Source organism: Ovis canadensis, chromosome 5, assembly GCF_042477335.2.
Source record: "Ovis canadensis isolate MfBH-ARS-UI-01 breed Bighorn chromosome 5, ARS-UI_OviCan_v2, whole genome shotgun sequence".
In the NCBI taxonomy this organism is placed as follows: Eukaryota; Metazoa; Chordata; class Mammalia; order Artiodactyla; family Bovidae; genus Ovis; species Ovis canadensis.
Genome location: NC_091249.1, coordinates 58,530,171 through 58,555,050, shown reverse-complemented (window position 1 = coordinate 58,555,050; position 24,880 = coordinate 58,530,171). Strand labels below are relative to the sequence as shown.

General features: G+C 40.1%; 1 protein-coding gene across 1 annotated transcript; it reads left to right on the top strand.

Annotated features, from left to right (window-relative positions):
* PPP2CA (protein phosphatase 2 catalytic subunit alpha) lies at positions 1-24,788 on the top strand. The gene is made up of 7 exons (XM_069592065.1): positions 1-1,135; positions 14,508-14,717; positions 19,991-20,164; positions 20,687-20,776; positions 21,278-21,439; positions 22,900-23,018; positions 24,029-24,788. The coding sequence occupies exons 1-7, from the start codon at positions 1,034-1,036 to the stop codon at positions 24,099-24,101; spliced, it is 930 nt and encodes a 309-aa protein (XP_069448166.1). The 5' UTR covers positions 1-1,033; the 3' UTR covers positions 24,102-24,788.
* The last annotated feature ends 92 nt before the right edge of the window (positions 24,789-24,880 follow it).

The window sequence follows — 24,880 nt, the reverse complement described above, 5'->3', positions numbered from 1 at the left end:
CTCTGCTGGAGAGTTTGCGTGGAGCGTTTCTCCTTCCCTGGAATAACTGGAGTCGGAGGGAGACGCACACCTGGGGAGAGACGCTACAAGGGGAGAGCCTTCGCGGCGCGTGCGGAGCCAGGAATGCTACGAGGCCGCAGCTATTGGGCCGGAAGAGACATCCAGGCTTGGGGACAGGTGTGTGCGGGGGGGAATCAGGTGCACCGCGCGGCCTTCCCCGGACAGGTATACCCTCCTTCGCCTACGAGTGACCTAATTACAAGATGCCGACCGCGCCCGGAGGAGGAAGTGGCTACTCCAACCACGCTACCACTCGGCGCCCATTCTTGCCCCCAAGATGCAAGAATTCCACGCAATTTCAGTACTGTTGTATCATGCAGGAGCCATGCGATCGCATTTCTAGTTTCCTTAATTTGACTTTAGTCGCCAGGTGAAAAGCCGAGGGTATCACCCGAGGGAAAAAGTCTCCAGCTGCAAGGAACCATCCTCCCATCCCAACCGCGCCTGCGCCACGTTCACGCCCGCGCAGCGCAGGATTTAGTGCTATGGGATTAGCCTACTTCCCAGCAGCAAGCCAGTCCCCTGCCGGGTCTCGGACTTCCCTTCCCTCGGCCCCTCCCTGCTAGAGGACCACGCCCTAAAGGCCAAGGTGCCTCAGTAACCAGCGGGCGGCTTTGCGCCTGCGCGTCGAGCCCTACCTCGCGAGTCTGGCGGCGGATCGTGGCTGGCGCAGCTCCGGTCCCGGCCCTTCTACCCCTCCGCACCCTGCCGCCTCCTGACGCCGGGCGTGACGTCACCACGCCGGCGGCCGCCATTACAGAGAGCAGAGCTTCGGGGCTAGAGCGAGTGGAGGAGGGCAGGGGCCGGAGGCCGAGCACAGAGGGGCGAGCCAGAGGGCCAGCGCTAGCGCCGAGCAACCGCCAGTGCCCTCACAAATACCCCGGGAACCGGCGGCGGCGTGTGCGTGTGGCCCGTGTGCGGGCGGCGGCGCGGGAGGAGCGCGGAGCGGCAGCCGGTTCGGGCGGGTGGCATCATGGACGAGAAGGTGTTCACCAAGGAGCTGGACCAGTGGATCGAGCAGCTGAACGAGTGCAAGCAGCTGTCCGAGTCCCAGGTTAAGAGCCTCTGCGAGAAGGTGAGCTACATCTCGGATGGGGGAGCCGCGGCGGGCAGAGCCGTCCCGAGAAAGAGGCCGCCGTGGGGAGGGTGCAACATGGCGGAGGCCCCGGCCCCCGAGCCTCCCGGACCCGCGCCCGGCACGGCCCGGAGGCGGCTCCCGGGCGACCCGGCGCCCCCTGCCTCCCGCGCAGGGATTGGTTGTCGCTGCCACGGCCGCCTAAAATGGCGCCGTTCACTCAACTCCGGGGCTTTAGAGCTTCTCTGCCTTGGCGCGGGGCGAGATGGCTGGGGGGGCTAGACTGTGAGTCGGAGTTGGGGAAGGTTTAGGTAAAAGAACTTGGGTTCTGTGGATTGGGAATGGGGCCTGGAACTCTTCTCTGAGGTAAGAGGCTTTTTACTGGTTCTCTGGCCTATTCTCAGGTCCAGAGCTGTCCAGAGGCTCCCCGAAAGGCAAGCTTGTAGACCAGATCCCAGGTCCTACCTAAAGGCCCCACAGTTTTAAGTACTGTCTTGGGTGTGTTCAACGCACCGAGCAGTCTCTTCTAGAGATTTAAGGTGTGTTTTCAAGGAATTTTAAGATGGATCTCTAACCTACGAATGTCAGAGGTGGTAGTTATAGGGAGGAGTGTAACTTCTTTTTCATAGTTGGAAGAAATGGAGAATTTGGTGAGTCATACTCCATAAGGAACTTTGGATTGGAAATCAAGTGTCAGTTTATGATTTATATGCTGACTCAAATCGGGTAGTGTGAAACCCTTCTCTGAGCCTAACGTACTTGGCATTTTGCCATTTATTTTTTAAATGAGCACCATGAACTGTAAGAGCAGCAAATCTTGTGTCTTAGCTCCTTGTTGGAAAAGTTGTGTATTTGTGACTTTAAATAGTGGTAGTAGTAATAATATATGTCGATTGAGCTTTTACTGTATTCCAGACATTGTGTTTAGTGTTAAAATAATTTATCTCACAGATGTTGAAATTGGAATGTTGTAGTCTGTTTCAGCAAGTGCATTTTAAGTTACCTAATCCGATTTCTTTTTCCCACGGAGTTGGGGAAACAGGTAGCCTGTTGGATTTAAGTCCTATAATTCAGTTTTCTAAAGCAGAGAAAATGATGAGCTCCACCATGAATGCTTCAGCTTAACCTTCTCAAAATTATCTTTGCAGCATCTCATTTTAGTTCCACAGAATTGTGGGATGTCAGCCTTTCTGGAATAGTGAAGGTAATTATTAGACAGCAGTTATGCCGACTTGTGGTTTAATGTGAGTTTGATGTATATGCTCCTAAAACAGGCTGTTTCAGATACTATTCTGTGAGTAATTGCAATTTAAGTGAGTCTAATTCAGATTTGTTTATTCCCAAGCTTTGACAGAAACTGTTGATGAGATGGCACATCATCTCACTGAGCTGAATTTTAATAGTAACGGTGTCTTCTGTTGCTTCTTGATCCTTAATTCATGAGGATGACATTTGTTTTAAAGGCTTAGAAATAGACTTTTAAGGATCACTTAATGTATAATGTTAGGTCTTAGTGTTTAGGTACTACTGTAAGTGATGATTTTAATGACTTCTAGGGTTGAGTTCTTACTCTGTATAATGACTTTGAGTCAGCAGTTGGCTAGGTGACTAGTGATTTGCGTAGAAAACATTGCAAGAGAGCAGTGATGTAATTAGAAGCCCACTGAACTGTGCGATAGACCTGGACACTAGTCATCTTTCTGCCAGGAAGTAATTGTGTCTGACCTTGAGGCAGCGGCTTCACTTGGTCCTCCTGTCCATAGCTAGAATTAAAACAGATGTCCCAAGGTTCTTGCTAATCTGAGATAGTACAGTTCTATTTTAAATTAGTACTGTGTTTAAATATTGAAAACTTACTAAATAATCATGCTTATCCTCAAGGAGACTGAATCTAGTTGGAAGTCAGTCGTAGGTGGACCACACAGGTAGAGTGTTCTTGTTGGAGACAACAGAAGATAATGCTGGAGTTACAGTGGGGTGCTGAAGCTTGATCTGTTTGGTAAATGGCCATTGTTTCCCACCCCTTTGTAAAATTTAGATGTGGTGAGATTAATCAGTTCATGCTTAATTTTCCATTGCTCATTTACTGCATCAAGATTTTAATTCTTAGAGCCAAAAAAAAAAGAAAAAATATTAGAAGCTAGATTTGTAAGTCTTGGATCCTTTCAGGGAGATACCATACAGCTTTCAAAATGTTTTTAACTTGTTAAGTATTCCAAGTCTTAGAGCTCTATTAATCTTTCAAGCTAAGTTAATTTGAAGGCAGCTTTTTAGGTAGATGAGACAAGTTAAAGTACATGACTTAAGATCTTTTGTACACCTCTTTTTAGTGAAAGAAAAAAGTTCTCTTTTCACCATTAATATTTGTATGACCGGTAGCACATCTAGTGAAGGCTACATATTTTGAAAACCTTGAAGGAAAAACTTTGATTAGTATTATAGTTTTTTTTTTCCCCCTTTTTGTTTTTAAAGAAAAGATACTTGGTGGAGATGGCTAATTCATAATTTCTTTGATTATAAGAAATGTGTGTATTTATAAACAAGAGTGAATATGGTCTTTATGCTTTTAACTAGTTAAGATCTTCTCCCCCCCAGGATGTGATCTATATCAAAGCCAAGGATGTTGTTGTGTGCCTAGCTCTAGTAAACAGTCTTGTTTTGTTCAGCAGTGGTTTCATTTGGGTATGATTTTTGGCTTTGTGCTTTCATGTGGTACCAAACTTGTGGAGAATGTTGTTTGTATCCAGAGGAGTTCTTTACCTAGGCATGCTATTTTCTATTGCTGTACAAGCACTATAAATAAAATGCAGTATGAGTCTTCCTTCTGGTTGGATGACCTGCAAAATACTTGACCAAGGTTAAATTCCTATATGAAATGGGTAATATTTTTGTGAGTCTGTGTGTGTGTTTAATATAAAAGGTTGTTTGACTTATTTCCATAAAGGTAATTTGAATATCAGGAACAAGCAGTTGTGGGAGCAGCATGATACAACGTATTATTTTCATCATACTGTCACATACACAGTTCTCTTAACAAGCTTATGAAACAGTTATCCTCATAGATAGAAACCACACCTCAGAAAGGTAGAGAGACTTGGCTACAGGGACTACATTGAGATTGCCTAGTTTTATAGACTTTAAGCCCAATGTTCTAGTCTTACTTCACAGCCTCCCTCTCTTCTGAGGTAGTGTTAATAATGAAAAATGCAGATGAATTGAGGCCAGACTGAATTGCAGAATCCTCAGCTGTGTAAAAGAAAGTATAATTTTTGTTCTGATTGCTTGAAAGCTTCCTATTCATGTCACATACTGTTGTCTCACTCTGTCCTGGAGGAGGAAACAGTAATTATTCTTCAATATTGGATGTGGCTAACTGCATTTGCCTCTCAAATAAGATTAGTGAGGTGAAAACCCCAGTTCATTTTCTGTGTATTCTAAGATAGTGTAAGTCATGATCCAGAGAACGAGCTCTAAAATATTCTAATAAAGCATAACAGACATTTATATTGTTCATTACAGCTTGTTAAAATGCCTTTCTTTTTATCCTCATAGCTACCTTGATCAAGGCTGTTTGCCTGGGTGTATTTTGTGATCTTCCAGGCATGAATCAGTAGTGCAGTTGTCTTTGAGTTGACTTAATGAGGAAACACTAAAAAAGGTGAACAGTTCTTGTTGGACACACGTTTCCCCCCTCCCCCAACTCTGCCTTTGTTTCTCTGTCAGAATCAAGAGTTCTGTGTCTGCAAATATGGGCAGTAGAACTAAGGTGAAACTCATGCTATAAAAAGAATGATGGGCACTGGAAGAGCACTTGAGATAACTCTTGCTTGGTGTTCTTTTTCCTGGTTTTATTGTAAGTCAGGTTTGGCAGTTACGTGTGAAAGAGTATTTAGTTTTGAGGAGATAAGCTTTAAGGAAAACCAGGAGACATTGGGTTTGGATTAATGTATGGTGGAGAGGCGTCTCTCTTGAGGGTGCTGAGAAGTAGGAAAAGTTATGTGTGGCATAGAATCAGCCCCCCTCCTTTTACTATTTTCTTTATATTTAGAGCTGTTTCTCTTATTTGCGCCTTTTTTCCTTACCATTTCTCATTATCATCCTTTTATAAAAAAACCTCAACCTGCACTCCACTAGGCAAGTGAGATCTGAAATAGAGTATAACTGTGAAGGGGATTTCAACTTCTGGAGCAAAAATTGTAGACGAGACTGAAGTGGAGAGAGGTCTGGTAGCCTGTAGATGGCTGGGGTGAGTGAGGTCTGAAAGGACTGTAAAAAGCAATCTAGGACTGACTGCTTAATTTTTTCACAGTACAAAGTTGCTGTTGCCCATTGATTTATTGGTATTGTGATTTGGAGTGGATGAACAAAGCAGTGTGCATCTGGGTATTTTCTAAACTATACGTGACCAGCTGACCAGTCACTCTGGCACACCCTGTCCCCACCTCTGCCTTAGTCATTCAGTTACTATCACCAATGGGAATTTTTACCTTTCTGTTGTCCAGAGGCCTGAAAGAAGATTGAGAACCTTTTTTCTAGAGTGCCCCTGAAAGATAAACATTAGATAACGTAGTCATGTAAAGTGTAGTTCACACAAGTTATGGAGTGTCAGTGATACTGGTAACTGTGACAGCGTACATTTGTTTTTGGAATACATTCAACCAAAAATTTTTATGCTCTCCTTATATGTACTATTTTCACTATTTAAGTTTGTCTAAATAGTGGTGGTGTTGTAGGAATTTGTTATTGCTCTGTAGCAGGGTTTGGGATTAGTCAGAAGGTTGAACTTGTAAGCTCCAGATAGGGAAGATTGTAGAATTTTTGTGCTAGTGGCTGTCATGTTAATTGTCTTTCTCTGCTGCCCATCATCTGTAAACTAGCAATGTTGCCTGCTATCTGTTGGAGGGCTTTAACTTCCAATAAAAAAGCTTTTTAGTGATGAAAGTGAAAGTCATTCCAGTCCTGTCTGACTCTTAGCAATCCCATGGCTTGTATAGTCCATGGAATTCTCCAGACCAGAATACTGGAGTGGGTAGCCTTTCCCTTTTTCAGGGGATCTTCTCAACCTAGGGATCGAACCCAGGTCTCTTGCATTGCAGGCAGATTCTTTACCAGCTGAACCACAGGGGAAGCCCAAGAATACTGGAGTGGATAACCTACCCTTTCTCCAGCGAATCTTCTCTACCCCAGGAATCGAACAGGGGTCTCCTGCATTGCAGGCGGATTCTTACCAACTGAGCTATGAGGGAAGCTCATAGCTTTTTAGTGGTGAAAAGAACTTTAAAGGTCCTCAAGGCTAAGTCACCTTTCATAGATGAGAGAAGAGACCAGACTCAGTGAGGATGAATCTCATTCAGGATGGATTGTTGTGAAAATTTTTTAACTGTGTATATAGCAACATTTCTCAGTTTAGTAGATTAACATTTTTTTCCTACGCAGAAACAATTGGGACTGTTTAATTCATACACATGGGTATGTTTGTTGCAAGTGAGGCATACTGCTTTAAAGAAAAGGTCAGGACTTCACTGGTGGTCCAGAGACTGGGAATCTGCTTGCCAGTGCAGGGAACACAGGTTCAGTCAGTCCCTGGTCTAGGAAGATCCCACATGCGTGAGGCAACTACTGAGCCTGCGTTCCACAACTGCTGAGGTCTGGGCGCCCTAGAACCTGTGCTACCCAGCAAGAGAAGCCACTGCAGTTAGAAACACGCACATACCGACAAAGAGTAGTTATTTCTCTAGTTGCTTGGGGCAGCTAGAGAAAGCTTGTGAACAGTCATAAATAAATAATTTAAAATACATATTTTTTAATGTTCATTTTGGTCAGAAGTAAGACGGTTATTTGACAGAAACAGATGGGAAAACATCACATATTCTCTTAATAGAATTTTAGGATTCCCCTCATCCCTGATCTTTTTCTTTCCATTAGACCCTAAATCAAAAAGCACAGTGTGAAAGTGAAAGTTGCTCAGTTGTGTCCAAATCTTTGTGACCCCATGGGCTGTACAGTCCACGGAATTCTCCAGTCCAGAATACTGGAGTGGGTAGACTTTCCCTTCTCCAGGGGACTTTTAAATACAGAATTTAAATCAAAAACAAGTGAAATATTTCGTAAAATATTAGCGGCATCTGATCAGTATAATTAATGAAAGACTAAGTTTATGAAGAAAGATTTGGTAGTTGGAGATAATTAATTCAAAATTCATTTGCTTCTAGAACTTAGTAATATGTCCTACCTTATGTATGACACCAAAATAAAAATCTGGTCACGTATTTATCACGAACTTAAAAAAAAACCTTTTATATCCATAAAGACAGTATGAAGCAAAATGAAATTCTCTTAGGATATTGAAAAACTTCATCATTGCAAACTTATTGTGCTTTTTATTTTATATTTTGAAATATCTTTCCATGCCTCACCAGGATACCTAACATGATTGTTTGATTATTTATTTTTACTCCTTAATTTTTTGGTCACCCTGAGCAGTATGCAAGATCTTCCCTGCAGTAGAAGCATGGAGTCTTGAAAAAAACTTTTCAGATGTCTTTAATTTTTCACTTAAGCTGAGAAGTAAAATTCAAAAATTACTTTTCTGTTTGCTTCTCGTGTCTTTATGGCTATACTGGTAGAAGATGTATTCAACTGATTAAAATACGAAATGTTAAATTTACTTGAACTAGAGTTCTAATGAACACTAGAATTACCAGATTTTTAATAGAAAGAGATCTAGTTTGTGTGGACACATTGTATAGGAGGAGAAATAACCTGATGCTGTATAAACATGGAATAAAAAGTCTGAACTCTTAAATGAAAAGTGTCAGTTAAATCAGAAGATAACACTTCATATCTGAAATAGCTGAGAATGGGTATGGTCTTCCATTTATTACTGCATAACAAGTTGGGCAGTAGTTGGTCCAGTAGTACATAGAAAGCAAAAAATGTTAATTCTGTAATGACAACTGAAAATTTCCTGAAAGAAAATGATAATAATAATAGTACATGTATAGATCTGTTTAGGAGCATATTATACAACAATTTACATTGATCATTATCGTGCTATAGGAAACTGGATCAGTATTCAGAACTTTAGGACACAAATTGAGATGGTGGCCACTTGTAAACTGGAAGGGAATACAAAGAAATGAAAATAGCTTTTGTTGGTATGGTAAAATTGAGAAGGCCATATTCTTACAGGTTAACCACTGAAATGAAACAATCTCTTAGGGTTTTATTGTTTTCCAGTCATTTTATACAAAGAATGTTCACACTGTAATCACTGTGTATTTTTAAATGTTTTCCTTGATGTAATAATAAAATGCATAAATACATTGTTTTTATTTAAAATGTAAAAAGGCACAAATGTGTTGCATAGCTTTTTCTGCTGTGTAAATTACATAGAAATGATATCACTATTGTATATCTTTAAGGAAATTAATATATATAAATGGCTGGTGAATCTGTTGTTGGTTCGTGTTTTCTTTTATTTGCTTTCCTTGAAAAATATAGGCTTTGTTGATCTGTTGATCTATTTTCAGTCTGATTTGTTTGCAATTTCACATTGTTATGGTGGTTAGGGATAGTCCATATCTAAGAATATGAAACTATAAAAAATATAAAAGTCTATAGGTCATTGACCTTATTACCTGATGGTTTTATAGTAGGTTGAAAATAAAATGAGATTTCTGAATCTGAACTCAGAATGCTGAGAGGATATTTATAATAAGTTAATGTTCCTGAACGTTACTGTCCTTTGGGTGAATCTTTAAGTTTTAAAATTTTAGGACATATAAAAAAATTTAACTTTCTACGGTTGTGATAAGCTCTTATTAAATGGAATAACTTGTTTCAGTTTTGGCTTTGTTCTGGGAAGGTACTTACCTTGAATTAATTTATATCCATCTGTATCATTTGACTGAATTTCGGTAGGGGTCCAATAAAGCAATATGGTGCTAGTTACACTATTTTTTAGAACTTGATCTTCATTCTTTTTTCAGATATTAATTATATTAGCTGAGACTGAAGTCCTTGAGAAATGTTTTAGGGGAAATAGAAGTTTGGGAGGGGTGTTGATTTTGCTTCTGTGAATAATTCAGATGACCTGAGGCTTTAAGTTTTGGGAGTTAGAATACCATGAGAGTGAAAAGGTAGTTATTAAAATTTTTTAAAATGTTTAATGTTAATTAAGTTACCCTGAAAGTCTGGTTCTGCCATTTACTTTGAGTATTAAACCAGAGAGTTGAAGTTGTATACCTGTCTTTGAAACTGGTGGTTAGTAAAGGCTTGGACGCTAAACGTGGTGACTCATTAGAGGTCCCTTTGGGTGACCTGTAGAGGGGGCTTCTGTTAGGTGCTTCTGGGATTTATAAGGCCTGTCTCCTTGTGATAGCACAGCTTCTCTCAGACATTTCCATGATTAGTTTTCCTGACTGTAGAATAATCTTTAACGAGACGTCTGCAGTCTTTTTTGTTGTGCTGTTCTGGGAATTTCATCTTTTTGTGTCGTGATCATCTGAGAGCTGGTAAATTGAGAATTTTTTTAAGTGTGTTTTAAACTGGTCCTTTATAAGCTTGAATATTTATTACAATATACTTAATAGTTGGCTGGATTGCATCTGATATATACTACTGACTTATTCAGGATTTAATTATAATTTTTCTGGTCTAAAATTTGCTGGGGAGGGAGGAGCAAGCTTTGACTTTCCTAGGGTAAGAGTGTTCACTTTATCTATACAGTGGCCTTTCCTTTTCGGAGGACAGTGTGGTAGTGTCAACATAAAAATAGTACAAACTGCTGCATATGCTCATAGGTCCACTTCTTGGAATCTTCTTTCAGGAAACATGCCTGGATATGGATACAAGGGAGCAGGTACTGGGATATACATTTCAGTGAACACACCTTGTATCCTAATTCTTCAGGAAGTACTTTTACTTCCAGTGTGAGAAATTGACCTGGTCTGTATGTGTATGCATTATGAACTCTGAGGAGGCTGCTTTTCCCTTAATACTGTTTCTAGTTTAAAAATGCAAAGAAAACTATTATGTTTCTGTGGGAATATGATATGTATATAAATTTTTAAAATAAGACTTCGGAAGGATATACCTCAGAATGCTACGGTTGGTTATTTTTCCCAAGAAAAGTAGAATTCTGGAGAGTGGTCAGAAGGGACATTAGTTTTATCTGCTAAAATTTTTTTACAAGAATGCATTACTGTTGGGACTTTCCTGGCAGACCAGTGGTTAAAGACTTTGCTTTCCAGTGCAGGGGGGTGTGGGTTGGATTCTAGTCAGAAAGCTAGGTTCCCACATGCCTAGAGATATTAAAAAAAAAAAAAAGAAACATAGAACAGAAGCAATATTATAACAAGTTAGATAAAGGCTAAAAAATAAAATTGAAGGTAGATACAATGCTTATCATTGTGATTTATCTAAATGGAAATACCTAAAAGGAACAAATAGCATTTAGACTTTTCTTATATGATTTGATTATATCTTTTAGATTATAAGGGATTTAAGGCAGTTACAAGCTCAGCTCCATGCTCTCTGATGACCTAGATGGGTAAGATGGGGAGTGGGGTGAGAGGAAGGGGATTTATGTATACATATAGTTGACTCCCTGGTGGCTCAGACAGTAAAGAATCCCCCTGCAGTGCTGGAGACCTGGGTAGATCCCTGGGTTGGGAAGATCCCCTGGAGGGAGGGCATAGCAACCCACTCCAGTATTCTTGTCTGGAGAATCTCCATGGACAGAGGAGCCTGGCAAGCTACAGTCCAAGGGGTCACAAAGAGTTGAACATGACTGAGCAACTGAGCAGAGCACACTTTAGCTGATTCACTTTCCTGTATGGCAGAAACTACACAACATTGTTAAGCAATTATACTCCAATTTAGAAACAGTAATATATCACAGGAAATAATATTTTTTAAAAGGCAGTCATTAATGACAGCTTTTTAACATTCATATAGACTATAATCTTGCAGGTATTCAAGTGTCAAGATGTATTTTAAAATTTAACTTCTGGTGAAAATAAGTGTGGTAACATCAAGGTAAGATTTACATGGGTTTAAGTAGAACCTATCATTTCATTCATAGTATATACTGAGGACCTCCCAGGTGGCTCAGTGGTAAAGAATCCACCTGCAATGCAGTAGACCCAGGTTCAGTCCCTGGGTGGGAAAGATTCCCCTGGAGGAGAACAGGGCAACCCAGTCTAGTATTCTTGTCTCAAAAATCCTATAGACAGAGGAGCCTAGCGGACTTGAGACCATGGAGTTGCCAGGAGTCAGACGCAACTTGGCGACTGAGCACGTGTGTATATACTAGGTGCTGATAACATTAGGTCCGGTATTCCAAATATTTAATAATAGAATGTTCTTCTTTTCAGTAATAATGAATTGGGAAGTTGGAATTACTCTAGGGAGATAGAGTATATGTATTTCTTAAGAAATGCCTCTTTTTGAAACAGTTTTTTTCTAAATTTAAGTTAGATCAAACTAATTAACATTTCTATGTCAGTGGTTGATAAGTGTCCTGAAATAGTCTCCCCAGAATGTTCGGGGACTTCAAAATAGTTCTTAAGCTTGACTGCACCCAAGAAAGCATAGGGTAGGGAAGGAAGACTTATTCTTACTTGGATCCTGCCCACGAAGATTCTGACTTAATTGGGAGAAGTAGTAGTTGGACATCTGAATATTTTTAAAGGTTTTCTTTTTTTAATATAAATTTATTTATTTTAATTGGAGGTTAATTACTTTACAATATTGTATTGGTTTTGCCCATACATCAACATGAATCCGCAACAGATTTACACGTGTTTCCCATCCTGAACCCTCTTCTCTCCTCCCTCCTCGTGCCATCCTGAAAGGTTTTCTGAGTGATTTTTTAAATGTGTTGCTAAGGTTGTGTATCACTTCCTTAAAACCAGTCTGTAGGGGGACTTCCCTGGTGGTCTAGCAGTTAAAAATACCCCTGCCACTGCAGCGGATATGGGTTCCCTGGTCTGGGAAAGTTGTACATGCTGCAGGGCAACTAAGCCCATGCTCCCAACAAGACAGGCCACTGCAGTGAGATGCCCTCTCACTGCTTCAGGAGCGTAGCCACCACTCACAGCTGGAGAAAGCCCATGCACAGCAACCCAGTGCAGCAGCAGGTAAATCAGTCCTTGACATCCACGGTTGCTGCTCACACTGTAGTGAGCAGTGACGCATTGGCCACAGTCCCCTCCCTGAGAAAGTCTTGTACCTTCTGTAGTAGCTCTCCCAGGTGGATGTGTTCTGCCTCCTTTTACTTAAGAATAAAATCCCCCCTGTTTGTCAGGCTTCTGTCTTCAACCTAGATACTTGGGCTTTTTTCTTTACAGCTATTATCTGTTGTTTCTTCATTATCCAGAGAACTTGGGTAGCATTTTCTAACCCTCTGCTTATGCCATTGTCTTGGGAGACATTCAGGGCTCTCCCTGAAGACGCCAGTACCTATCCAGTATCTCAAAATAAGTTCTTGATTCTCTCAAAATAAGAAGTGCCTTCTACATCTGGGGCATTGTTCTAGTGAAGTGCTCTGTGGACAAGCAGTCCCCAATCTTCTAACATCAGGGACCAGCTTTATGGAGGACTATTTTTCCATAGAGGAGGCTAGTTTTGGGATGATCCAATCACGTTACATTCATTGTACACTTCATTTTTATTACTATATCAGCTCCACCTCAGATTATTAGGCATTAGATCCCAGAGGTTGGGGACCCCTGGTGTAGATGGTGGATAAAGTGAATCTGGTGATAATTTTTAAGCTGTCACTTTGATTGTTAAATGGAAAGTAAATTGGAGGAGGAAGACTAGAAACAGGGAGATCATTGTGGAGGCTAACAGTAATCCAGGTGAAGTGATGGCCATTTGGATCAGGATGTTGACAAAATATGTAGAAGCATATGGATTGAGATATGTTTTGGAAGGAGTCACGCAAGACTTCTTGGTCGTTTGGTCCCTCAGTACTGGTGGGTGACCTTTAAGCTCTACTCCACCTCAGGTATCCACAGTCATACCCCTGCTTCTGAAATCCTAAATTCACTCATCAGATCATCTGTCTGTTGGATCTTTGTTTTGCTACTACTTTAAATAGACTTGTTTTCAGTCCATATCCATGCTCTGTTCTCCCCCTGTGTTTGCTACCTGGATGACCAGCTGTCATTGTGGTTTGCCTGGATGCAGCTGAGGTGTTTCCTGGGCTTCAGGACTACCAGTGTTAAAGTCAGGTTGCCCTCACCTTAGTCTGCCCTTGTCTCTGTTTTTCCATACTGTGCTATAACCATGTTAACCTTTCCTGGTTAATTTCTTGGACTTTCGTAGATCTCGTTTTGCATCTACTAATTGCAATCATTCCCCAAATCCCCCTCACCAACCCTGGCTTGAGAATGATCTGTCTTACTCACTATACCTCCAGGGACTAGCATGGGGTCTGGCACAAAGTATCACTCATAGTCGAGTAAATGAGTGGTTATCTCCCAGTCACTCCATAGTTTTTAGCATACAGTAACGGGAAGATCCCCTGAGTAAGGGAATGGCAACCCACTCCAGTATTCTTGCCTATAAAATTCCATGGACAGACCATGGGGTTGCAAAGAGTCGGACATGACTGAGAAACTAACAGAAGTGATTAATAAATGTGTGTTGCAAATAAATGAAAGAGTTTCTACTGAGTGGAATATTATGTTACTCTTAAAACTAATGTTTGGAACTTCCCTGGTTGTCCAGTGGTTAAAATTCTGCCTGGCAGTGAAGTATTGTTTGAATGTGTGGTTACATGGGGAAATGCATAAGATGCTAGTTTTCTAAAAGCAGCATAAAACCATGTATACTGAATAGTCACAGTTGTAAAACAGTAAGTTTGTACTTTGATATTAAGAGGGTAAAAACAAAATGCAAAGTTTTAATATCTTTCCCATAATCTTTTAAAAATAAAGTAGGGCTAAGAAATCTCTCCACATAGCCTGAAATCCTAGAGTACATTGTAGTTAGAACTCTAAAGCTGAGGAACTAGGTACCTGAGTGTCTTGTTCGATATGACTGCCAATAATGATCTCTTTAGCATTTAGTTAGATGGCAACCGATAGGCCTAAAACTTGTGGTACTGATGGGAAGAATGGGACTGTGCACCTTGATGCATGTTTTTCCTAGGATCAGGGATGAGATAGCTGTTGGATAGATTTTAGGCATGTCTTGTCCTTTTATTTTGATGGGGTCATAATTATCTGCCTATTCATCTTATGCTGAGCTGTCCTTTAAAGCTGTATTAAGTGCAGCTTGTATCTTAAGTGTAGCTAAACATATCTTTGTTTATGTTGTTTAATGCTAAGTGTCTTGGTTTATTTTTCTCCATCTGTAGGCTAAAGAAATCCTGACAAAAGAATCCAATGTGCAAGAAGTTCGATGTCCAGTCACTGTCTGTGGAGATGTGCATGGGCAATTTCATGATCTCATGGAACTGTTTAGAATTGGTGGCAAATCACCAGATACAAATTACTTGTTTATGGGCGATTATGTTGACAGAGGATATTATTCAGTGGAAACAGTTACTCTGCTTGTAGCTCTTAAGGTAATTTCAATTTTATATTTGAGCATTTTGAACTGGATATGACAGCCCTCTTAAATGTCCTTTATCCCCCCAATGATTTGTGGTCTTCTCTATCTGCACGTTAGATTTTAGAATAATCTCCACATTTAGGAATCTAGATATTCAGGTTTGGGACTTAATAAATATGTCTATATCTTCATTCTGAATGTGAGGGAATGGTACAGAATATAAAAACGAGTTATTTTCTAAGGAAAACAATGCCTAAGTCAGATGATTATAAAATGCTAGAGGGCTGATTAAATAGAAGTTTTATTTAATAAATTGGAGTTAGAACAGGTAATATAATTAACCTTTGTAGATATTTTTGAAGCATATTCACTACCAGAGCAGCACATTTCCAGTATTGGCATGTTTATATCCCCTGACACAACAACCGTGTAACTAAATTGTACTGAGGAAGAAGTTTTAAGAGGAAAGAAGCTTTGCGTGTATGAAAACGTAAAATGTAGCATTATCTTTAATTCAGAGAAGGAATTGATGTAAATAACAGTAAGTGAATATCTAAGGTATGGCTTATCTCAGTGGAGTACTTTGCAGGTGTTAGACATGACATGATAATCAAGTACAATAGAAATGATAAAGAAAACGAGCTGTTCTATACCAGTTTTAGCTTTGGGAAATATACAGAGATTTGAAGGTAAAATATAAAATGGTAGAAAACATTTTAGGATAACCTTTCACTTAAATTATTAGGCTTTTCTTTTGGGAAGATAATTTTATTAAAGAATATGTAAAAATGGTAAGATGACTGACAGCATTTTCTAGTATTGGAGGAGCACTGAGATGTGGTTTTGGCAAAAACTGAATTTTGAGCAATTGACAGAAATGTAAGTGTTGATGAAGCAACTAGTCTGAATCATGTAAAGTGCTGCAAAACATTTTTGGAGGTCTTTATGTTCTGCATCTGTAAATTGAAGGAGTAGAATTAAATGATGGAAAGTTTCTGCAGTGACTGTAGATGCTATGAAAGCAATCTTGCAAGCTAACCTATACTTAAAGCCCAAGATGCTCCTAATGCTCAGAGGAAGAATAAATATACTGCCTTTTAAGAATTCATGTTTGGGGCCTCCGTGGTGGCTCACTGGTAAAGAATCTGCTTGCCAGTGGTGCAGGGGACATAGATTTGATCCCTGGCCCATGAAGATCCTGTGTGCTGCCGTACAGCTTTCCCGGTGTGCCAAAAGTACTGAGTCAGTCAGAGCCTATGAGCCACAACTCCTAAAGTCTGCGCACCCTAGATCCCATTCTCTGAACAAGAGAAACTACTGTAGTGAGAAACCCATGCGCCTAGAGAGTAGCTCCTGCTTGGTGCAACTGGAGAAGGCCTATGTGTGCAGCAACAAAGACCCAGTGCAGCCGTAAATAAATAAAGTTTTTTTTATGGTGTTTGTGTTATGGACTGAATTTGCCACTACCACCTCTTCCCCAAATTCATGCTGCATCCTAACTCCCAGTACCTCAGAATACCTAGCTGTATTGGAGATGGGGCCTTTGAAGAGGTAATTAAGGTAAAATGAGATCATATGGGTCAACCCTAACCCAGTCTGACTGGTGGCCTTACAAGAGGAGATAGAGCACAAAAACAGTGGGAAGATGATGAGAAGAAACGTGGAGACGATGGCCATTTCCTAGCCGTGGAAGAGAGACCTCAGAAGAAACCAGCCCTGCTGACACCTTGATCTTGGACTTCTAGCTTCTAGAACTGTGAGGAAATAAATTTCTGTTGCTTGAATTCAGACTTAAATTGAAGAAAGTAGGGAAAACCACTAGACGATTCAGGTATGACCTAAACCAAATCCCTTATGATTATACAGTGGAAGTGAGAAATAGACTTAAGGGACTAGATCTGATAGAGTGCCTGATGAACTATGGACAGAGGTTCGTGACATTGTACAGGAGACAGGGATCAAGACCATCCCCATGGAAAAGAAATTCAAAAAAGCAAAATGGCTGTCTGGGGAGGCGTTACAAGTAGCTGTGAAAAGAAGAGAAGCGAAAATCAAAGGAGAAAAGGAAAGATATAAGCATCTGAATGCAGAATTCCAAAGAATAGCAAAAAGAGATAAGAAAGCCTTCCTCAGTGATCAATGCAAAGAAATATAGGAAAACAGAATGGAAAAGACCAGAGATCTCTTCAAGAAAATTAGAGATACCAAGGGAACATTTCATGCAAAATGGGCTCAATAAAGGACAGAAATGGTATGGACCTAACAGAAGCAAAGATTAAGAAGAGGTAGCAAGAATACACAGAAGAACTGTACAAAAAAGATCTTCGCAACCCAGATACTCAATGATGGTGTGATCACTCACCTACAGCCAGACATCCTGGAATGTGAAGTCAAGTGGACCTTAAAAAGCATCACTATGAACAAAGCTAATGGAGTTGATGGAATTCCAGTTGAGCTATTTCAAATCCAGAAAGATGATGCTGTGAAAGTGCTGCACTCAATATGCCAGCAAATTTGGAAACCCTGGCAGTACCCACAGGACTGGAAAAGGTCGGTTTTCATTCCAATCACAAAGGCAATGCCAAAGAATTCTCAAACTACTGCACAATTGGACTCATCTCACACGCTAGTAAAGTAATGCTCAAAATTCTGCAAGCCAGGCTTCAGCAATATGTGAACCGAGAACTTCCAGATGTTCAGGCTGGTTTTAGAAAAGGCAGAGGAACCAGAAATCAAATTGCCAACATCCGCTGGATCATGGAAAAAGCAAGAGAGTTCCAGAAAAACATCTATTTCTGCTTTATTGACTATGCCAAAGCCTTTGACTGTGTGGATCACAATAAACTGTGGAAAATTCTGAACGAGGTGGGAATACCAGACCACCTGCCCTGCCTCTTGAGAAACCTATATGCAGGTCAGGAAGCACCAGTTGGACCTGGACGTGGAACAGCAGACTGGTTCCAAATAGGAAAAGGAGTACGTCAAGGCTGTATATTGTCACCCTGCTTATTTAACTTCTATGCAGAGTACATCATGAGAAACGCTGGGCTGGAAGAAGCACAAGCTGGAATCAAGATTACTGGGAGAAACATCAGTAACCTCAGATAACGTAGATGATACCAGGCTTATGGCAGAAAGTGAAGAACTAAAAAGCCTTTTGATGAAAGTGAAAGAGGAGAGTGAAAAACTTGACTTAAAGAAAGCTCAACATTCAGAAAACGAAGATCATGGCATCTGGTCCCATCACTTCATGGGAAATATATGGAGAAACAGTGGAAACAGTGTCAGACTTTATTTTGGGGGGCTCCAAAATCACTGCAGGTGCTGATTGCAGCCATGAAATTAAAAGACGCTTACTCCTTGGAAGGAAAGTTATAACCAACCTAGATAACATATTAAAAAGCAGAGACATTACTTTGCCAACAAAGGTCTGGCTAGTCAAGGCTATGGTTTTTCCAGTGATCATGTATGGATGTGAGAGTTGGACTGTGAAGAAAGCTGAGCGCCGAAGAATTGGTGCTTTTTAACTGTGGTGTCAGAGAAGACTCTTGAGAGTCCCTTGGACTGCAAGGAGATCCAGCCACATCCTAAAGGAGATCAATTCTGGGTGTTCATTGGAAGGACTGCTGCTGAAGCTGAAACTCCAATACTTTGGCCACCTCAAGTGAAGAGTTGACTCCTTGGAAAAGACCCTGATGTGGGGAGGGATTGGGGGCAGGAGGAGAAAGGGATGACAGAGGATGAGATGGTTGGATGGCATCACCGACTTGATGGACATGAGTTTGGGTAAACTCTGGGAGTTGGTGATGGACCGGGAGGCTTGGCGTGCTGCGATTCATGGGGTTGCAAAGAGTCAGACACAACTGAGTGACTGAACTGAACTAAGCTTTCTAATCTCTGTGATCTTGTATGGTGGTCCTAACAGACTTAATACAGGGGAAAGGAAACTTCAGCAAATAATGGTGGAACAGTTGGGTATCCGTATGCAAAAAGGTAACTTAAACTATCTCATACTGTACAGATGGGTCAAAATTAATCAGAGGGCTCAGTCTGAATTACTAAAACTGTGAAAATTCTAAAATAATACATAGAAGAAAATTATTTTTGTATCCTTGGGTTTGACAAAGATGATTTAAGTATGCTACCAAAAGCACAGTCCATTAAAATGCTGATAAATTGGACTTCCATAAAATCGATTTTTTTTGTTCTTAGATACCACTAAAAAAAATTTGTATTCATATATAGTTTTAAAACCTATACTAACTAAGAGAACAAATAATTTTTAAGTGGACAAAACATTTGAATAGATGTTTCACCCATGAAGGTGTATGAATAGTATTAAGTACATGAAAAGATGCTCAAACCTTAGTTATCAGGGAAGTGCAAATTAAAGTCAAAATCAGGGCCAGGGGCTTCCCTGGTGGTCCACTGGCTAAGACTGTGCTCCCAGTAAAGAGATTGCAGGTTCAGTCCCTGATGGGGGAACTAAGATCCCACAGGCCGTGTGTGGCACAGCCAGAAATAAATCAGACCCATTAGAATGGTTTTCATGGGTAAGGCTAGTCATACCAAGTGTTAATTTGTTGAAGATACATTAGAACCATAGGAATCCACCCAAGAGAATTGAAAGCGTATATGCATACAGAAATTTCTCACATGGCAGTAGGGTCATAGAAACATTATTCACAATAGCCTTAAACTGCAGACAGTCCAAATGTTCAGCCAGCTGATGAATAAAAAGCCCAAACAGTGTAGTCATACAATGGAATGCTGTGCAGCAGTAAGAGACAAACCACTAATCAATATACAGATGGGTCTCAGAAATACTCTGCTAAGTTAAAGAAGCCAAACACCAAAAAAACTACCTTTTGCATGGTTTCATTTCTATGAAATTTCTAGAGAAAGCAAATCTCAAGAGAGTATTAATAGTTGCTGAGAGTGGGAATTGGAAATGATTGCAGACAGGCATGAGGGATCTTTGGGTTAATGGAAAGGTTCTAGAACTGGATTGTAATGGTTGTATAACTAATAAAAAAAAACCTCATGGATGGAGTTTTGCAGCTGATGATTATGCTTGACATAAAGTCGGTGGTAGTGAGATGGGGTTGGCAGATATCCCGTGGGATAAATATCTGTAGGTGTGATTTCACTTTTGTGTGACGTGAGAGTGTAAGATATTTTTTCCAACAAAATTGGAACTCTGTATTTTCCTGTAGAATGTTTGCTGGGTTGTTACTTGGTTTTTGAAGGAGCCAGCTGTTCATGTTTTCCACTTTTTTGTTTCAGGTTCGTTACCGTGAACGTATCACCATTCTTCGAGGAAATCATGAGAGCAGACAGATCACACAAGTATATGGTTTCTACGATGAGTGTTTAAGGAAATATGGAAATGCCAATGTTTGGAAGTATTTTACAGACCTTTTTGACTATCTTCCTCTCACTGCCTTGGTGGATGGGCAGGTATGTAAGTCTTCTTAAAGCTATGTTGCTAATTATTTTCAGGCATCTGCTTTCTTAACATTTAGGTGCCAGTAACTTATTTTTCCATCCTCAAGTCCTTCTGGGCCCTTATTTTGTGAGGGGCACTGAACCATGGAGTAGGGTGGAAGATACAGCCCATGCATCCTCTTAGGCTGTTTCTGGACATGTTGGGGAGATGTAATTAACTATTTTCCGGTCCCAGTAGACAAGTGCACAGAGAAATTTCAAGAAAATTCTATGAGAAGGAAAATAATAGTCTATGATGAGGGTAACGTCAAGATCTGATTGGAGTTTGGGTGCCTTAGGGATGGTTTATCAGGAAGAAAAAGTATATTCTGTAGTTTACAGTGGGATGAAAGAAAGATCTTGCAGAAACAAGCCCAGTTCTGGGAGAACACAGAGACAGCAAGGGGGCTGGCTGAATGATGTGGGCTACTGTTTGCAGCTTAGTGTATAATGTTTATTTTAAATGAAGGTAATGTTGGAAATCTTTTTTTTCAGATCTTCTGTCTACATGGTGGCCTATCACCATCCATAGATACACTGGATCACATCAGAGCACTTGATCGCCTACAAGAAGTTCCCCATGAGGTATTATTCTTTTTTTGATAATAAAATTTTTTCTTTTCAGAAAATTTTAGAAAGAGGAACTGGTCTTAATTGTAACTTAGTTCATTTTATGTATTTTCTTGTTAATTCTCAAAAATCATCCCAGGTGGTATGAGCACTCTCATTGACACTATTCTTCGGAAGCTAGCATTAAGAAACCTGCCAAGATCGCGACAGCTCTGGGACTGGGTTTAGGACTGAGGTGGTGACTGTTTTCAGAGCATCTACTTTAATTACTATACTATTAATTACTTAGGGCTTGTTGCCGTTGGAACTCATTGGTGTAGGCTGTGCATCTTAAAGACATCTGGAAATAATTTCTTACTTATTTGACACAGATATTTGACTATCTGCAAAACCTTTTACCAGTTTTGGCAAACACCATTCAACAAGTGACTTAGTAGGGTGCTTCTGATTAAATTACTAAGATCACATATTAACCAGTTTTCCAAGAGGTAGTCTAAAACTTTACTTGCTTTTTAGGGTCCAATGTGTGACTTGCTGTGGTCAGATCCAGATGACCGTGGAGGTTGGGGTATATCTCCTCGAGGAGCTGGTTATACCTTTGGGCAGGATATTTCTGAGACGTTTAATCATGCCAATGGCCTCACGTTGGTGTCTAGAGCTCATCAGCTGGTGATGGAGGTACGTTTATTCTTTGACATTGACTTGCTTTTTAAATAAACTTAAGGAAGATCTTAGAAAATTTTAAATTATATGGTATTAGTGAGAATATGCATGTATTTTTCTGATGAGTGTACCATTATAGCCTGAGCCTTTTTGATGAATGCACACTAGAATTAAACTTCCAAGCTTTTGGGGCTTCCCTGGTGATCCAGTGGTTAAGAATCTGCTTTGCAGTACAAGGAACACCCAATTTGATCCCTGGACCAGGAAGATCCCACGTGCAGCAGAGCTAACAAAGCATGTCAGCTGCAACTAGAAAGCTGGAGTGCCTGGAGTCTGTGCTCCAGAACGAGGGAAGCTACTGCAGTGAGAAGCCTGAGTACCACAGCAGAGAGTAGTCCCAACTTGCTGCAACTAGAGAAAGCCCCCATGCAGCATCGAAGAACCTCCATAGCCAAAAAATAAACATAAATAAAATCTCAGGCTTTTGATCCAAATGTTAAAATGTTCTGAGATAATTCGTAATGACTGAGCAGTGCTTGGGAGTTAAGGCTGGGAAAGTAAGATGGAGGAGATGGAAATATAACAAAAATCTCAATTTTATTACATACATGTAACATGCGTATATATGGAGGAGAGTTTGGCAAGAAATACACCCAAAATGTTTAAGTGATCCTTTGGATGGTAGGATTACAGGTGATTTAAAAGAAGAAACTAAAGGGAAAGGGGCTAAATTCTTAGCATAAAACATTGATTAAGCATACTTATAAAATTAGGATCCAATTTAGATGTATACTAACACAACTCTGTAATTATCCATAAAGTATGACTTTGCTTGGGATAGGGAAAGAAATTTGTGAACAGTACTTTAAAAGTTACTCATAAATTCAGGTGAACTTTGGGGGGATGAGGTTGGAGTTCCTAGAGTCATTTCTCGTTCGTGTCTGGGCAGTTCACGTAATGCCTGTAATGAGGACAGAATCAATAAGGTTCTGGTCTCCAGGAGTGGGTATCTGCCTATACAAGGAATGGCCATATACTCATTCTTATATCGTGTTTAGGGCCGTTGCAATAAGAAATGAGAGAGAAGTAGTTTATCCCTTTGAGATAGGTGGTTTTGTGTTTTGTTGTTGTGTTTTTAGGACTTTTCTTGAGTTCTGCATAGGGAGTTCCTAGTGGTCTAGTGGTTAGGATTCAGTGCTTTTGCTGCTGTGGCCTGGGTTCATTCCCTGATTGGGGAACTGAGATCCCACAAGCTGTGCGGCATGGCCAGAAGGTGGGGAGGGATCGTTGTGCAGAGTATAGGAAATTATTAAATCATCCAGAAACAAAGCAGTACTTTTTAAAAAACCTTTTGGGGAAAAGGGCAGATCTATTTTCCTTCTTGAAGGGATTCACTTTTAGTTGTGTAAATAAAGGAGTAAAATAGAGTTGTTGTTTTTGTGTGTTTTTTTTTTTCCCTGTTCTTTTCCTTGTAGGGATATAACTGGTGCCATGACCGAAATGTAGTAACGATTTTCAGTGCTCCAAACTATTGTTATCGTTGTGGTAACCAAGCTGCAATCATGGAACTTGATGATACTCTAAAATACTCTTTGTAAGTATTCACACCTGAGTAGTTGGTTACCATTACTTGAATATTTGTTTTTTGAATTTTAGTTTTTAGATAAGGCTATAATTAAGGTCCTATTATGTAAGTCATTGGATAGAAGAAAGTATAAAAACAGGGGAGGTTTAATAGTTCAAGAGTTTATGCTAAATCCAGATTCCAGATTTTTAGGTTTCCTTTGAAATACATCAACAGAAACCTAGACCTTAATATGAATTATTAGGATCTTAACTTTTAAACCTATACTTTTATGGTACAGTAAATAAATCCTGAGGATGAAATGATTATATATACAGTACCTTAGGCTCTTTAAAACTTGTTCAGTAGAATCTTTTCAAATGGTCTCAGAAGGAACCACAATGTATAGAAGCATGTCCTCTGGCTGATATTGCCTTGGCTCTTTTGAGGAGGCATTCAGCTAGAAAAACACGTGTGAAATGCGTGATAAGGCTATAATTAGGGTCCTATTATGTAAGTCATTGGATAGAAAAAAGTGTAAAAATGTGCACAAGAATGAAATGTACAGCGTGGGGAACAGTCGAATAATACAGTAATAACTTTGGTGACAGGTGGTGGTTAGACTAACATAGGTGACTCTTGCTGTGATTAATGTATAGAAATTTCAAAACAACATGTTACAGTGCTGCTGCTGCTAAGTCACTTGAGTCATGTCCAACTCTGTGCAACCCCATAGACAGCAGCCCACCAGGCTCCCCTGTCCCTGGGATTCTCCAGCAAGAACACTGGAGTGGGTTGCCATTTCCTTCTCCAGTGCATGAAAGTGAAAAGTGAGAGTGAAGTCACTCAGTCGTATCCGACCCCATGGACTGCAGCCTACCAGGCTTCTCCATCCATGGAATTTTCCAGGCAAGAGTACTGGAGTGGGTTGCCATTGCCTTCTCCACTATGTTGTACATCTGGAACTAAAACTGAGACTAATATTGATTTTAATTATCAGTACATTGATGTCTTAGAGCAAGTATGTCTTTGTTTTTCAGCTTGCAGTTTGACCCAGCACCTCGCAGAGGCGAGCCACATGTTACTCGTCGTACCCCAGACTACTTCCTGTAATGAAATTTTAAACTTGTACAGTATTGCCATGAACCATATATTGACCTAATGGATATGGGAAGAGCAACAGTAACTCCACAAGTGTCAGAGAATAGTTAACATTCAAAAAAACTTGTTTTCACACGGACCAAAAAGATGTGCCATATAAAAATACAAAGCCTGTCATCAACAGCCGTGACCACTTTAGAATGAACCAGTTCATTGCATGCTGAAGCGACATTGTTGGTCAAGAAACCAGTTTCTGGCATAGCGCTATTTGTAGTTACTTTGCTTTCTCTGAGAGACTGCAGATAAGATGTAAACATTAACACCTCGTGAATACAAGTTAACTTCCATTTAGCTATAGCTTTACTCAGCATGACTGTAGATAAGAATAGCAGCAAACAATCATTGGAGCTTAATGAACATTTTTAAAAATAAGTACCAAGGCCTCCCCTCTACTTGTGAGTTTTAAAATGGTTTTGTCTATTTTCAGGGACACCGTTTAATTTAATTGTATGATTTGTCTGCACTCAGTTTATTTTCCCTTCTCAAATCTCAGCCTCGTGTTGTTCTTTGTTACTGTCAGAACCTGGTGAGTTGTTTTGAATGGAACTGTTTTTTTTTCTCCCTGCTGTAAGATGATGTTACTGCACAAGAGCACTGCAGTGTTTTTCATAATAAACTTGTGAACTAAGAGCTGAAAAAGTCAAATTTTAATTGTATCAATGGGCAAGACTGGTGCTGTTTATTTAAAAGATAACATCAATTGATAACTTTTAGAATCTGTAGAATTCTAG

Coding starts and splice junctions, on each gene's coding strand:
- PPP2CA (XM_069592065.1), top strand. CDS start 1,034: ATGGACGAGAAGGTGTTCACCAAGGAGCTGGACCAGTGGATCGAGCAG. Junction 1,136..14,507: donor TTAAGAGCCTCTGCGAGAAG/GTGAGCTACATC, acceptor CTCCATCTGTAG/GCTAAAGAAATCCTGACAAA. Junction 21,440..22,899: donor CTCATCAGCTGGTGATGGAG/GTACGTTTATTC, acceptor TTTTCCTTGTAG/GGATATAACTGGTGCCATGA.